The 16,169-nt window shown below is 41.7% G+C and overlaps 1 protein-coding gene across 2 annotated transcripts in view; it reads right to left on the bottom strand.

Moving 5' to 3' along the window:
- The window catches only part of CB4H10orf67 (chromosome B4 C10orf67 homolog), a 161,874-nt gene that overhangs the window by 132,201 nt on the left and 13,504 nt on the right, over positions 1–16,169 (bottom strand). For both annotated transcript variants that reach the window (XM_049624696.1, XM_049624697.1), the window contains exons 2-4: positions 13,482–13,602; positions 6,254–6,397; positions 4,493–4,567 (exon numbers count right to left, since the gene is read on the bottom strand). In XM_049624696.1, coding sequence (XP_049480653.1) covers positions 4,493–4,567; positions 6,254–6,397; positions 13,482–13,602 — 340 coding nt within the window. The remainder of the gene's footprint in view (positions 1–4,492; positions 4,568–6,253; positions 6,398–13,481; positions 13,603–16,169) is intronic.

The following is a 16,169-nucleotide window of genomic DNA, read 5'->3' on the forward strand; positions in this document are numbered from 1 at the left end:
AGATGGTGTATCTACCTGAGTCTCCATTTCTCCAATGTGCTATTAACACCGTTACAGGAGTAACCAACCCGAAGGGTACAAAGGCACCTCTCTTTCTCCTGCTCAGAAAATCCAAGCATTTCCCATTTTCTGTGGAACCACGTTAGAGACATAGATGGGAATTGGGGTCCCAGCTCCACTGCTGACCAGCTCTGTGGCTCTGGGTAAGTTGCTTAATGTAGCCATGCCTCCGTTTCCCTGGTTAGCCAAGGAGGATCCTACTGCCCACTTCAAATGCTCATATCATGCAGTTGAACCAGCAAAAGATACTTGGACTTCATCTCTGGGCACCACGTTTTGGATGAGCCCGAGAGCATAGGCACTTTGGTAGCAGCCTAATTTGCCTTCTAATTAGCAAGAGCACTAGGTTAGAATACGAGCCTGCGACATGGTTCCTATTATTACCACGTTAGGAAGTGAGGATTCGATTTGGGGCCCCAGTTCTTGCTACTTGCTCATGTGAAGACCGAATAAAACAATGTATCTAAACACCTTTGCATGGTGCCTGGCACAAAGAAAGCACTCAGTAAGGCACTGTTCTTTTACTATTGTTAACACACATAGAAAAATAAAATAAATAACTGAAATATACCTGTGCAAACTTTCATGAGTTCTCCTGTTACTTAGTTTCACAGAATGTTGCTGGATAACCTCTGGCTGGTGCAACCCAGGAACTGAATTTTTAATTTGATTTCAACTTCATTTTTAATAGCCACATATGGCTCCTAGCTACCATGTAGGGCAATGAAATGGTCAGTGACCGACCAGGTCCTACTTGCCTTTTCACATGCTATGGGACGTGGGAAGCCAGTTTGCCTAACCAGTTTTGCCTCCCCAGTAATCCTCCTTGAGGCAGCAAAACTTCTCTTTTCCATTTGGGTAAACCCTGTCCTCAATATCATCTCCTGAGATGCGTAGGTCACTCTGGCTTGGCTTGCGGTGGGGGCGGGGGAGAATCACTAGGCCAGATTGGTCAGGGTCAGCCTTGAGACTCTTGTAGGAACTATTTAGAAAGAGATGCGCTAAGGTTGCTCTGGGGGGAAGAAGATCTGCCTGGAAATTAAACCTTCAGAGAAGAAGGCAGAAGCAGGGGATGGACGGTTGCTCGATAACATTATTTGAGCACCTAGATCCAGCTTTTCCTGAAGTCATTACTATCATTACACTGTTCAGTTACATGAACCAATAAATTCTTTTAACTAATGCCAGTGTAATTAGCTATGTGTATAACTTGCCACTGTAAACGTTCTGACTAATATACACTATGCTGTCTACTTGGAATCCTTTTCCATTTCTTGTCTACAAACTGAGAGCTTACTTTAAAACCTACCACAAATATCACCTCCTCTGTGAAGCCTTCCCAAAGCACAAAGGCAGAAATAATTGTTCCCTTTGTGGAATTTACATAACTCCTGTTACGTGTTTTTCTCTGCACCGAACAAAGTATATTATGGTTTTGTGTATAATCTTCCTCCATTTGCCCCTCTTCCATCTCTGAAACGTCAGTGTCCAGCATATCTCAGCACACAGCATTCACTGAACATGTAAATCGAAGATGAATTTATTTGACTTAAAGTTATTATAACCTGGGGCACCTGAGTGGCTCAGTCAGTTACGCATCTGACTTCGGCTCAGGTCATGATCGTGCGGTTCGTGGGTTTCAGCCCCACATCGGGCTCTCTGCCGTCAGCTTGGAGCCTGGAGCCTGGAGCCTGCTTTGGATTCTGTGTCTCCCTCTCTCTCTGCCCCTCCCTGGCTATCGCTCGCATGCTCTCTCTCTAAAATAAATGAACATTAAAAAAAATAAAATATTAAGTTATTATATAGCCTAATATTTTACGCAGTTTGTTGCTGCCTTTATTTGTTAAAATAAGTATTTTATTATGGTGAACTATATGAAATTGCCGATATTTGACATTTCGGGCTCCAAAAGTGGCAATTTCATATTGTCCAACATAATATATATTGATAATCATTATAGATATCCTAAGGGCGCTTTATCGTATCTGAAGTCCGCAGTCAGTGGACAGAAAGATACAAGCCTGAATGCTAAGATGATAAAAGAGCGGAAAAAATTTACCAGTACCAAGGACTGTCATGAATATGTGAAAGTGTTTATTTATTTATGTGTTTTTAAAGGTTTATTTATTTATTTTGAGAGAGAGAGAGAGAGACGGTGTGAGCAGGGAAGGGGCAGAGAGAGAGGCAGAGGGAGAATCCTAAGCAGGCTCCCTGCGGCCAGCGCAAAGCCTGTTATCGGGCTTGAACCCACGAACCGTGAGATCGTGGCCTGGCTCAAAACCGAGAGTCGGACACTTAACCGACTCGGGTACAGTTGTAAGGGCCTCACAAGGATCAATTCGCTTCATGTTCGTAACAAGCGTAGGAGGCAGGTACTACTATGATCCCCAATGGACACATGAGGAAATGGAGGCAGAGGGGTTCGGTATTTTGCCTCGGGTCGCCGAACGATTAAGAGACAGAGCCAGGATTCTAACCCAAGTAGCCTGACTGCAGGGTCCTTGTTCTGAAACACACATTACGCTAACTCTTACCCATGATGCTACATTATGCTGGCAGAACTCTGTCACCCAACAAATGTAATTCAGAAACTGCTCACTGATGGGAGTGCAAGGAAGCCGTCCCCTCTATTTACTGCTGCAGAATACATCTTCCCAAACTTAGCGGCTCGAAACCACAACTGTTCCTCGTGCTCACAGGCTCTGTGAGTCAGGGGGTTAAGACAGGCACAGGGATGGCTTGTCTTTGCTCCATACTGCCCGGGACCTCAGACGGAAGGACGAAGTGGCCGGGGGCCGCGTGACTGGGGAGTTGAGCCCACGTGAGCCTGTGGACCTAGTGTCCACACGTGGGTCCTCCGAAAACCTGGGCCTCTCGCGGCTCGGCAGCTGGATTCGGAGAGGGTGAAGCCGGAGAAAACATTCCAAGGGTAGAAGGATGGAGCCTCAAGGCTTCTCTGGACTTGGTCTCCGAGCTGGCATCACTGCCCTCACCTTGGCTACAGACAAGCAAGGCACTGAGGCCAGCCCAGGTTCAAGGAGGGGGAGTCAGGCTCCTCCTCTCTGTTGAAGAGGGGCAAGGTAACACTGCACGTGAGTGGGACACCGTCCCAGCCACTTTAGCAAACGACTGATGCAGAGTCAGAGAGGCTGCTGACAGAGCAGTAGGTCCAGCTGTAGGTTACGGAACAGGCAGCCAACAGTGGCTTGAACAGCAAGAGGGGTAATTGTGTCTGGAAACGGAAGGGCCAAGGGGCAGAGCGAGTCCGGGGCTATTTAGTGGTTCAGTGATGTCATCCACGAGCCCAGTGCTTTCCATCTTTTCACTCTGCCACCTGTACGTCGCCCATCCAAAGTGTCTCAGTCCTTCGTTTTCGGTTGGCCACGGCAATCCCGAGCATCAGAAGGAGGCAACGTGTCAAGCAAAGAAAACGAAGGGTATTTCTTCCCACGGGTGGCTTTACGCGCCCAAGAATAACCTCGGAGCCCACTTAGCTTCAGCTCACGTTGGTCAGGGACCTGACCTTGCCCGTGTTCCCACCGTATCTGGAAAGGGCGCAGGCAAAGAAAGGGCCCACCATTTGGGCCCGTTAATACTGTGAAGAGAAGTGAGAAGCGCTTCCGCTAATAAAAAAAGGAAGAGCGAGAATCACTCCTGAGTCACCAGTGTCTGCCACGAATGTGGGCAGCCGTCCACCTGTTTAGCAGATATTAGCTGATCGCTAACCACACATCGGGCCTGCTAAGAGGCAGGCAGAGCAGTGAGTAAGACACAGCATCCCTGCCCTCCTAAGGCTTGCAGTCTGGTGTGGACCAGAACACGGAACAAGCAGTTATAATTAAGTACAAATGTGGCAAGTGTCAAGGAAAAAATGCATGTAATCAACGCACAGTTTGCCACAATAAAAATATTTCTTCCGGAGGTTTATTGACAGGAAAGACAAGGCTCCAGTTATAAAATCTAAAAGAAGCACAAGGTCCTTCCTAAGCCTGCAGGGTAAGCACGGAAAACGATGAGTTTTCCCACTATGGAGGAGAATGAAGCACCGTACCTGGCGAATAGATGAGTCCTCATCAAAAGAAAAGTGACTCGACCGAGAGTCAGAGACGATTCATCGGGATTTACCACAGACCCAGTGAACCCTCTGAGGCTAGCCAGCCTTCCCTCCAACTGCACGCTCACCAAACAAACCTTGGATTATTCCCTCACTTACCCGCATACCAGGATGGAATTTCCCAGTGTCTGCAAAGTTACATCTGTCACCATAAAGTGGCATTTTGGTCAACTTAATGTGCGTGTGAACAGTGACCTGAAAACTGAGCAAACAGCTCTTCAAAGCCAAAAACACGGACGGGGACCCCACAGTGAGCCCCACTCTGTGCGATCCCAGGATGTGACGCTGGCCCGGTCCGTGACGGCACTAAAAACCCACCTTGTACGTTCCTTTGATAACAGCTATGGCATCGGCCAACTGCTGATTGTAGCATTTTCTTATGATGTCCTCATTCTGCAAACCAAAAAATAAATACAATGAGCACCATAATGTAGCTTCAAATATAGCTCTCACACCTACTAAGGGACTCCATATAAAACCATCGTTCAGATCATCACAAATCTTGTGAACACTTCAATTTGCAACCATTTCTCCTACACTAAAGCTATTACACTGCGGTCAATTTTTACTTACACTTAACCAAAGGCAATAGAGAGCTCACATGGATAAAATAAATACAGATCATCTGAACACGTTCTTTCGCTTCACATATCTTTTTAGTGTCTTCCTGGAACTGCTTTTAAAAGTAATAAAATCTACTTATGATTCATATCTTGTCCCGGTCCTTATACCTCTTGAATAGGATATGCGCATAAAAAGAAATCTAGAGCCACTAATCCATCAACCAGAGTGATTTTCTGATTAATCAAATCACTTGACCACTGTTTTGGATAACAATGAAAGATAGTACATTAAAAAAAACTCACAAATCTTGATTTTGATGTCAATTCTTATTCCAGCATGGAGTGCAAACAACGATTAGGTTTTAGAGTCAGACAGAATTGGATTTCAGTATCATTGTGCCACTTTCAATCTGTCTGACCTGAAGCAGGTTACCTGACCTTGGCATCTCGGTTTCCTTATCTGTAGATTAGGGGTGATCAGGTTTCATTTAAGCATTGACTTAAGGAGGAAACACATTTAAAAGGCTTAGTGTGGGGCGCCTGGGTGGCTCAGTCGGTTGAGCGTCCGACTTCAGCTCAGGTCATGATCTCATGCTTCATGGGTTCCAGCCCCGCGTCCGGCTCTGTGCTGACAGCTCAGGGCCTGGAACCTGCTTTGGACTCTGTGTTTCCCTCTCTCTGCCCGTCCCCCACTCGTGTTCTGTCTCTGTCTCTCAAAAATGAGTAAACATTAAAAAAAAAAATTTAAAAGGCTTAGTGTGGCTCTTAGAATGGTGAGATGAGATTTTTGTTTTATAGCTGAGAAGTAACAGTACATGTTCTTTTTTTTTTTTTTTTTTGAGATAGAGAGCAGGGGTGGAGGCCAGGGGGAAAGGAGGAGAGATGGAATCTCTCAAACAGGCTCCATGTGTGGAACCCAACATGGGGCTCGATCCCAAAACCCTGAGATCACGACCCAAGCTGAAATCAAGAGTCGGATGCTCAACTGACTGAGCCAGCCACTCAGGCGCCCCCCCATACCTGTTCTTAATGACAGATACGTACGCTAACCTGACCAAAGATTTTAGAAAATTCCTTGAAACAGCAGAATTTTCAAGCCTTTGGCTCCTACAGAGATAATAAGCACAAATAAGGATACAAAATTGTGCTTAAGAGTCAGATCTCAAGCATCAAACTGGCTGGCTGGGAACATAAACCCTGATGTTTTGTTTTAACCGGTGGCCTTGAGCAAGTGAATTAAACTTTCTGGGCCTCAGTTTCCTCATCTGTGAAAGAAGGATAATAATAATTGCACCTGCTTTATGAGGTGAGTGTGAGAATTAAATTAATTTGTGTACAGAGCACTCACAAAGTTTCTGACACAAAGTAAAGCTACTATTTGTATTATCTACTCTATGAGACACAACGTAGGCAAATAAAATCGCCCTCATGAGTTGCTAAATTCAAAACTGCAGTACGTATCTACCTAAGCAGGCGATCAAGCCATGTAAAACAAAGGAAATGAGAGAGTTTGTACCTCTTGATAGTGTTTTTCGATTGTTAGGATCCTGTCATGCAGAGCAGTGAACAGGTTGAAAGACTCCTCTTTAAGACGGTCCTCAAACTTCAGCTGAAGCAATTCTCTGAGGAACCCAAAATCCACCTGAAGAGATCTAATGACCTAAAAATGGGAAAAACCTACATTATTGTAGAGAGTAAGGGCGCTCTGTGTAAAGGTTCTAGCACATTGCCTGGTTCCGGGCACAGAGAAGCAAATTTTGCCACCGCAAGGTAAGCAAGCCTCTTTGGCAAACTGATTATTTTAGGCTGATTCTTTTTAAGAAACTGCAAACACAGGAGAAGCTCTGAAAACTGAGTATAAGCTTCCCTTTTATAAGAGACATTTACATTTATAAGGGAAATCACCACTTGTAAGGGTGTCTCTTTAGCTGTACCAGCAAGAGGGGCATGACACAAAATCTTTAGAGACCATTTTTTTTTAAAGTTTATTTATTTATTTTTGAGAGAGAGAGAGAGAGAAAGAGGGAGAGAGCGCACGTGAGCAGGGGAGGGGTAGAGAGAGAGGGAGAGAGAGAATCCCAAGCAGGCTCTGTGCTGTCAGCACATAGCCCAAAATGTGGGACTTGATCTCATGAACCATGATATCACGACCTGAGCCAAGATCATGGGGGATGCTTAACCGACTGAGCCACCCAGACTCCCCTAGAAAGTCTTATGTTGACTTAACTCTGAATAACTACCATACCCTTGTTTATTGAGCTTTTCCTGGTAACCTCCCATAACTGTGCCCTACCTCCCCCAACATCTTCTTTTGTGTTTAGTTGAAGGTGGTATTTAAGGTGACGGCTTCCGCCATTTCAGCGTTACTCAGTTTTTCTGGGTCTCTCCCATATATGCAGGGGGTGTACGTGTCACAAAATTGCTTGATTTTCTCCTGTTAATCTGTCGAACATCAATCTGATTCTTAGACCAGCCAGATGAATATTGAAGGGTCAATAAAAATTTCTCCTCCCCAACATGAGCATATGGTCTGGAATGTGGTCAGGGGCTTGTCCTGCCTTTTAAGAATACCTCTGAAATATGGTGCACATTGGAGAACTCCAGTTAACTTGCTAAATTAACATATGCTAATGGAGTAAGGGAGAGAAGGTTCCTGGTGGTTTCTTCCTAAATGGAACAAAATACCTGGGTTATTAACAACAACCCTTTATCACACCTCAAAAAGTATCATCCAAGATGTGGATTTTAAATCAGAAAAGATAGGAAAAAATTCATATTTGTTGTGAATTTACTAGCCAAACATTTAAATATATAACTAGCATGGTGACTAAGAATCATTTCTGATCGTCATCAAAACATACAATGTGTTTTTGTGAAGATATAATGGCCAAAAAGCTCCCGAATTTGGTGAAAGATAGACTCGAGATGCTGAACAAACTTCATGCAGGATAAATACATATGAACCACACCTAGGTACATAACAGTTCAACTGCTGAAAACCACAGGTAAAAAGAAAATCTTTTTTTAGGGGCACCTGGGTGGCTTAGTCATCGGTTGAGTGCCCAAATCTTGATTTTGGCTCAGGTCATATCCCAGGGTCATGGGATTGAGTCCCACATCAGTATGGAGCCTGCTTAAGACTCTCTCTCTCTCTCTCTCTCTCTCTCTCTCTCTCTCATTCCCTCTCTTCTTCTGCCCCTCTCCCCTCCCCTCATGTGTACACTCTGTCCCTCTCTCTCTCTCTCTAAAGGTAAAAAAAAAAAAACAACACTTTTTTTTTTTTCTTAAGTAAACTCTATGCCCTATCATGACCTTGAGATCAAGAGTGGCATACTTTACCAACAGAGCCAGCCAGGCGCCTCAAAAAGAAAATCTTGAAAGCAGTCAGAAAAGAAAACGAGTATATACAGGGGAATAACTTTTGAAATGATTGATGTTTTCTTATTAGAAAGCATGGAAGTCAGAGGCGCAATGTTACAGCAAAAAGTAAAAAAGTACATATCAGTCAAAAATGCTATAATCAATGTAACATTTTAAATAAAGAAAACTATGAGAATTCATTGCCCAAGACAAGAATTGCTAAAGAAATTCCTTCAGGCTAAAAAGAAATATTACAGGCTGGAAACTTAGACTTTCAGGAAAGAGTGAAGAGCATTGGAAATAGTAAATATCCAAGCAAATATAAAAGACTAGTTTTACCTCTTATTAGTTTAATATATATAGGAATGTTTAAAAAGATTTTTTTTAATGTTCATTCATTTTTGAGAGAGAGACAGAGTATGAGTGGGGAGGGGCAGAGAGAGAGGGAGACACAGAACTTGAAGCGGGCTCCAGGCTCTGAGCTGTCTGCACAGAGCCCGATGCGGGGCTCAAGCTCACGAGCTGTGGGATCACGACCTGAGCCAAAGTCAGACGCTTAACTAACTGACTGAGCCACCCAGGAGCCCTTAGGTTGGATTTTTAAAACCTGCCATATATAATTTGTAAAAGACGTACTAAGGCACAACACAGAAATGAGGTCAGTGTAAGAATGAGAAAGATTTATCAGGCAAACACTATATCAAAGAATGTTGATATAGGTATATTAGTATTGAAGAGAATGGTAAAAATATAGATAGATATAGATATAGATGATATAGATATAGATTCACATACATATAGATTCATATACATATATACATACACGTATATACATACATATATATTCACATACATATATGTTCATATACATATATATACACATACACATATACACATACATACATATATATACGCTCTCAACTCTTAACAAGTGCAGCTTATCTTTAATTTCCCATATCCAGGGCACAATGACAAAGACCGACCTCACACGAACACAAGTTGCAAACAAACACCAAATGATTTGTCTCACAACGAGTTTTTACTGACAACAAAGGACTGAAGTTAAAAATCAACAACATAAGAACAACTAAAAAGCATACTTGGAAATGTTAGAGTATTTCAATCTAATACCGATAAATATTAATAGCAATAACTAATAAAAATAATTAGTATTATGAATACCAATAAAAATACTATATTTCAGAATTTGTGGAATGAAAGTAAAAAAGTACTTTATGGGAAATATAAGACTGTAAATGCTTATCAAAGAAAAGAGGAGGCCTCAAAAACAATGATCTATAGGCTTTGGTAGCTGATAACCCAATATCCATTACACTGGTTCTTCCTTTCTGAGAGGACCAGGACTTTTTGGAACAGAAATATGTCTAGTTAAAATGCTCTCTTCTCTAGGGGCGCTTGGGTGGCTCAGTCGGTTAAGCGTCCGACTTCGGCTCAGGTCATGATCTCATAGTCAGTGGGTTCGGGCCCCACGTCAGGCTCTGTGCTGACAGCTCAGAACCTGGAACCTGCTTCGGATTCTGTCTCCCTCTCTCTCTGCCCCTCCCCTGCATCTCAAAAATAAATAAACATTAAAAAAAAATGTTCACTTCTCTAGAACCCCGTCCAGTTAAAGGGGTCAAGGGATACGGTTAAGGCCAACGATCAACAAGCGGGGGTTTTCTATGGGGTTTTCTGCTTTCCTCACATGGCTGCCGCCCCCTCTACTTCTCTCCTCTTCTCCTTCCTCCATGAACAGCAAATGGAGACTGGAAGTGAAACAGCAATCTTGCTACTATGAGGTCAGAAATTTGAAAGCAAAACCGTGCACTAATAATGGAGATTTGAAAAAATAAAACAAGTCTGGTATATAGATAACAACAGAGAGCTACTGCCCCAACTATGGATTATCTAACTCTAACTGACCTATGGGATTAAGGCACGATAGTTGCAGTTTCTTTTTTTTTATTTTTTATTAAAAAAATTTTTTTTTAATGTCTTATTTATTTTGGGGAGACAGAGAGACAGAGTGCAAGCAGGGGAGGGGCAGAGAGAGAGGGAGACACAGAATCTGAAGCAGGCTCCAGGCTCCGAGCTGTGAGCACAGAGCCTGACGCAGGGCTCGAACCCACAGAAGGACCATGAGATCATGACCCAAGCTGAAGTCAGATGCCTAACCGACTGAGTCACCCAGGTGCCTCTTCAAGTTTTTTTTTTTTAATGTTTTATTTATTTTGGGGAGACAGAGGTACAGAGTGTAAGCAGGGGAGCCACGATAGTTGCATTTTCTAAAAATAGAGTGATATGCCATCCTAACTGACACTGAGATCCAACTCGAGCAATTAGACAAAGGAAAACAGAGCGAACCCAAACAGCAGCAAAAATTAAATAATAAAGATAAGAAATTTATGTACTAGAAATGAAGATATGATGGAGAGGATTAATAAATCTACAAGTTGAGTCTCTGAAAAAATTAATGAAATAGATAAAACTGCCAAGATTCATCTAGGGAAAAACGAGTGTGCGGACAAAATTATAGTTTTTTAAAATATATAACTACAGATACAATAAAGATTTAAGAATAATAAGAGAAGACAGTAATCTAAAAATTTGCCGTTCTGAATACTTTGGTAGAAAAACATGTCAAAACTGACCCAAGAAGATTTAAGAAAACCTTAATATATCCATAACAAAATCAAAATAGCAATGAAAGTAGGCACATTCAGTTTTACAAGTGACTTCTAACAAATAAAGAAACAGGTAATTCCAACCTCATGTCAATTATTCCAGAGAAAAGAGTCAGGAACATCTCACAGCTCATTTTATAAAGGTACTAAGACCCTGGTGCCAAGATTGAACAATAGTGTAAGAAGAAAAGAAAATTACAGGACAATCTCTTAGGAACATAAATGAAAACAATCATTGGTAAAATGATAGCAAATGATGCAGAAAGCAGAAAGAATTATTATGGTCCAGCTGGGTTCATTCCGGGTTTACTATTCAAAAATCAGTTTTCCTCAACATCACTCATCATCAGTGAAATACAAATCAAAACCACGGTGAGATACCACCTCACCCCTGTCAGAATGGCCAACATGAACAACTCAGGCCACAACAGATATTGGCAAGGATGCGGAGAAAGAGGCTCTCTTTTGCATTGTTGGTGGCAATGCAAGCTGGGGCAGCCACTCTGGAAAACAGTATGGAGGTTCCTCAAAAAACTAAAAATAGAACTGTTCTATGGTCCAGCCATAGGTATTTATCCAAGGGATGCAGGTGTGCTGTTTTGAAGGGGCACCTGCACCCCAATATTTATAGCAGCACTATTGACAATAGCCAAAGTATGGAAAGAGCTCAAATGTCCATTGACAGGTAAATGGATAAAGAAGATGTACACACACACACACACACACACACACACACACACACACTGGAATATTACTCGGTAATCAAAAAGAATGAAATCTTGCGATCTGCAATTACGTGGAGGGAACTGGAGGGTATTATGCTAAGCGAAATTAGAGAAAGACAAACATCATATGACTTCACTCATATAAGGAATTTAAGATACAAAGCAGATGAACATAGGGGAAGGAAGCTAAAATAATATAAAAACAGGGAGTGGGACAAAACATAAGAGGCTCTTAAATACAGAGAAGAAACAGAGGGTTGCTGGAGGGGTTGCGGGAGGGGGAATGGTCTAAATGGGTAAGGAGCATTAAGGAATCTACTCCTGAAATCATTGTTGCGCCATGTTAACTAATTTGGATGTAAATTAAACAATAAACAAATTTAAAAAAAAGATTACGGGAATAAAAAAAGAAATCAGTTTTCACCACATCATCATGTGAAGGAGAAAAGCCATATGATTCAGTAGATCCATGAAAAGCATTCAAATCCAGTCATTCATGATATTTTTTAAAAGCCTCTTATTAATTAAAAATAGAGGAAACACTCTTAATCTGATTTAAGCATATTGTGTCAGAATTTGGTTCAGCTATATCTTAGAACTCCAAATAACAGAAGTGTCAATGAGAAATTATTTCTCTTTCACTGGAAATTGATGTGGGCAATCAGTGGTGAAAATGACACAAGTCCCTCCCATTCTATCACCCCGCTGCATGCACTGCCTCAAAATCACTCCGCTGCATGCACTGCCTCAAAATCACGGTACAAACGTTAGCACCCATGTTCTAGGCACAGAAATAAGGAAAAGAAGGAAAGGAAGGGAAGGAAAGTGGGAAGGAGGAAGGAAGGGAGGTAGGGAGAAGAGGTGGAGGAAGGAGTGAAGTAGCACAAAATGAGTGCACATGAACTGTTCACTAAGGAAGGTTCCCCAAAGTTGCCACATAATATTTCCATCTAATTCTACTGACCAGAAGTCAGTCATTCGGGCGCGCCAAACTGCAAAGGAAATGAAGTTATAAAACCGTTCTGAAGGCATTAGGAAAGACAATAAATTAGCAAGTATGTAAGAAAATAACTTTCAAAAGTTATGAGTTGGGGTGTAAATTGATACAATCTCCGTGTAGGGCAATTTGGCAATATCCTTCAAAGTGACTAATGGATACATCCTCTGACTCAGAAATTCCACTTTTAAATTTATGCCACAAATTTGCTGGCTTATGAGTATGTACAGAATTATTCATCGCAGTAGAAGATTTAAGATGACCAAAACGTCCATTAATAGAGGGATAGTTAAATAAATGATGCACATTTTATGATATGATGTACTTTTGAAATAGGCAAGGAAACTATGTATCAATATGGAATGATTTTCAAGTTATATTGTTGAGTGAAAAAACAGAAAGAAGGACACAAGAGTATTTATAGTTGTATGCTATCCCGTGTGACAGTTTTATTGATTAGGGACCTTAATAACTCTTGATATGCGATGTGTATGAAATGTGCTGTTTCTTAACAATCAAGAAAGATCCAGAGGAAATATGATGGAATGTCAAGATTCGACAAAGCTGTATGATGGGTAACCCAAGTTATTCGTTGTAGTATTCACCACATTTTTCTACACACCAAAAGTATTTTACAATTTTTAAAAGGTATCATAAATAGTCTACGGCTATACCAGCCTGAAAACGCACGATCTCGTCTGATCTCAGAAGGTATCATAAATAGAAAATGTTCACAGATGTCAAAAGAATTTCAAGGAGAGTAACAACACACTTCGCAAAACATATATGCGCATGATGTAAATACAAGCAGTAGTGTATACAAATTATTTAAAAAAATACAGCTCTCATCCAATTCAGCTTGTAAAAGATGCTAATATTTAAATTTTTTTACTCATTTCCATTCTGTGAAGGAAAGAGACATAAAGGTAAACAACACTTAAAATAATCTCAGAAGTTTCTAAATAAATCCAGATTTACCTGAACTAGCTTCTCTGTAGATGAACTCAACTCTTTCAATGGCAAAATTTCATTGGAATCTGTTTGAGTAGCATGGTCTGTGCTGAAAAAGCCAATCTTCAAATCATCGGAAATTTTAAGTCTGGAAAAAATAAACGGAGATTAAAAGTGCTTTATAGAATAGATATTTCCTTTAACATGTGTGTTATTCCACATCTTTTTGTGTAAATCATGTTATATATATTTTTAAAGTCTACCTAGTTTGAGAGAGAGAGAGCGAGCATGTGTGGGGCAGGGCAAAGAGACAGGGAGAGAAAGAATCTCAAGGAGGTTCCGCACTGTCAGCATAGAGCCTAATGGGGGCTCGAACCCACGAACCGTGAGATCATGACCTGAGCCAAAATCAAGATTTGGATGCTTAACCGACTGAGCCACCCAGGTGCCCCAAATCATATTATATTTTAAAGATTCAAAGGGACCTGTAGGGTGAGGAAAGTTCTGAATTAGCTGCTCATGCTTTGGGGTTTTCACCAGGACTCTGCTGGATTATCAGATTCCTTGCACTGGGCATATTGCTCTACTGGTACTCATCTTAATTCCATTCTCTGAGTTATGATCAATTTGAGCCTCCTTTTAATATCCTATCTACCGTTTTACCTGTGCTACTGCTTAAACCCATTATAAATTATACACAGGCATACAAGCAAAAATACTTTGAGATAGGGGTTCTTGAAATGTGGCCTGAGGACCCCTGGAGTTCCAGGACACCCTTCCAGGGAGTCCACAAGGTCAAAATTATTTTCATAATAGTATTAAGATTTTTTTTTTTTTTTAAGAGAGAAAGAGTGCACAAGCAGGGGAGAGGGAGAAGGAGAGATAATCTTGAGCAGGCTCCATGCTCTGGCAGGACTGGATTCCATATGGGGCTGGATTCCATGACCATGGATGGGATCATGACCTGAGCCGAAATCAAGCCAGATGCTCGACCAAATGAGCCACCCTGGCACCCCGATAGCATTAAAATTTTATTTTCCTTTTCCACCATCACGCTCTCCCAAGCGTTCTGTGGAGTTTTCCAGAAGCTACAGGTTATGTGAGCATAAGACATGAATGTAGAAGCAGATATGAGAATTCAGCTACCCCACGAAGCCGGGCACTGAAAAGGTTTGCAAAAATGTAAAGCAATGACACTATACTCATTAAAGTTCTTGTTTTCAAAAATCAAGTTCATTTTTCTTTAAACTGTGTTATTTACATTAACATAGAATTGGTTTACCATTATTTTCAATGAATTAATATATGTATATTCTTCACTTCTCCTTGTAAAATTCGAATACGGTTACCATGAATAATAGGCATCAACTAAAGCTCTTTGAGGTCCCCAGGAACGATCACAGTTCCCGGAACCAAACAATTTGAGGATTCTTCTTTGGGATCATGACACCACCATACTGTATTTGATTTTCAGACTCCGTTTCTTGAGAAATCTGAGTAGGCAAGGAGTTTAAGTATTTGTAAACTCTTCCTACCGACCTTGAATGATGGCTATTGTAAACAGTAAAAAGAAAGCCAGTTTTCTGGATTCACTCCGTCAATGTGATCAAACTTACCACAACTACCAGCTTATAAAATGTCAGCTCAACAAAGAAAGCCACGAAAGCCCAAGGAGAATCACCAGACTTTTCAGGGCAGACCCCGAAGAAGACAGAGTGCTTCTATCTTCCGTTGTCTGCTGACCAGCTGACCCTGCTGGGAGCACCCCCCATGCAACCCTTTCCCTCCTTATTTGCTGGCAGAGTCTCACATGTATCTCCCACAGAAATCAGGGCAGGGTGATCATATTCCCACTGTCAAGGGTAACTCTTGTCTTGTCTCCATCACAGAGATCCCATTCTTCTGGGCAGATGTTTTAGGGGAGGGTGTGGAACTTGCTTCTGGCAAGAATGACCCGAGGAAAGATATGTTGGGGGCTTGTGGGAAAGCTTTTTACACTCCGACACCGACAGGGCACCAGGGGAGAGTTTTCCTCTGTGACCGAACACTGCCTTGCGTGGAAGCGATGCCAAGAAGTGCCACGGCCATCTGGTGACCACAAGTGGGGCCAGTCAGAGGGCAAAGCTCGTACATGAATGGTGAGCTGTTAAAAAAAAACAAGTAATTTTCGCTGATGACTTTGTTTAGCCATTGAATCAACTAGCTCTAAAGCCCGCCATACCTCTGGTCTTCCTGCATCATATAATAAACGCACCAATTGTTGAGAGTTTCTGTTAATGGTGGCTGAACGCTTCCTGGTATTCTAGCTATGTGATATGATGTAAATTACCTAACTTTCTGGGCCTTAATTTCTTCTTATGAAAAAAAAATAGTGCCTATTTCATACAGTTATTGTCAGGATTAGTGTGTTAATACCCAGAAGCACTTTGAATGATGCATGTCACATAGTAAGCCCTTAAGAAATGTTAACTGCTGGGGCTCCTGGGTGACTCAGTGGGTTAAGTATCCGACTTTGGCTGAGGTCATGATCTCACGGTTCGTGGGTTCGAGCCTCGCACGGGGCTCTGTGTTGCTAGCTCGGAGCTTGCTTCAGATGCTGTGTCTCCCTCTCTCTCTGACCCTCCCCTGCTCACACTCTGTCTCTCTCTCAAAAATTAATAAACATTAAAAAAAAAAAAAAAGGAATGTTCACTGCTATTGGTGTGGTGGTGGCAA

The sequence above is a fragment of the Panthera uncia genome, chromosome B4 (assembly GCF_023721935.1).
Source record: "Panthera uncia isolate 11264 chromosome B4, Puncia_PCG_1.0, whole genome shotgun sequence".
Taxonomy (NCBI): Eukaryota; Metazoa; Chordata; class Mammalia; order Carnivora; family Felidae; genus Panthera; species Panthera uncia.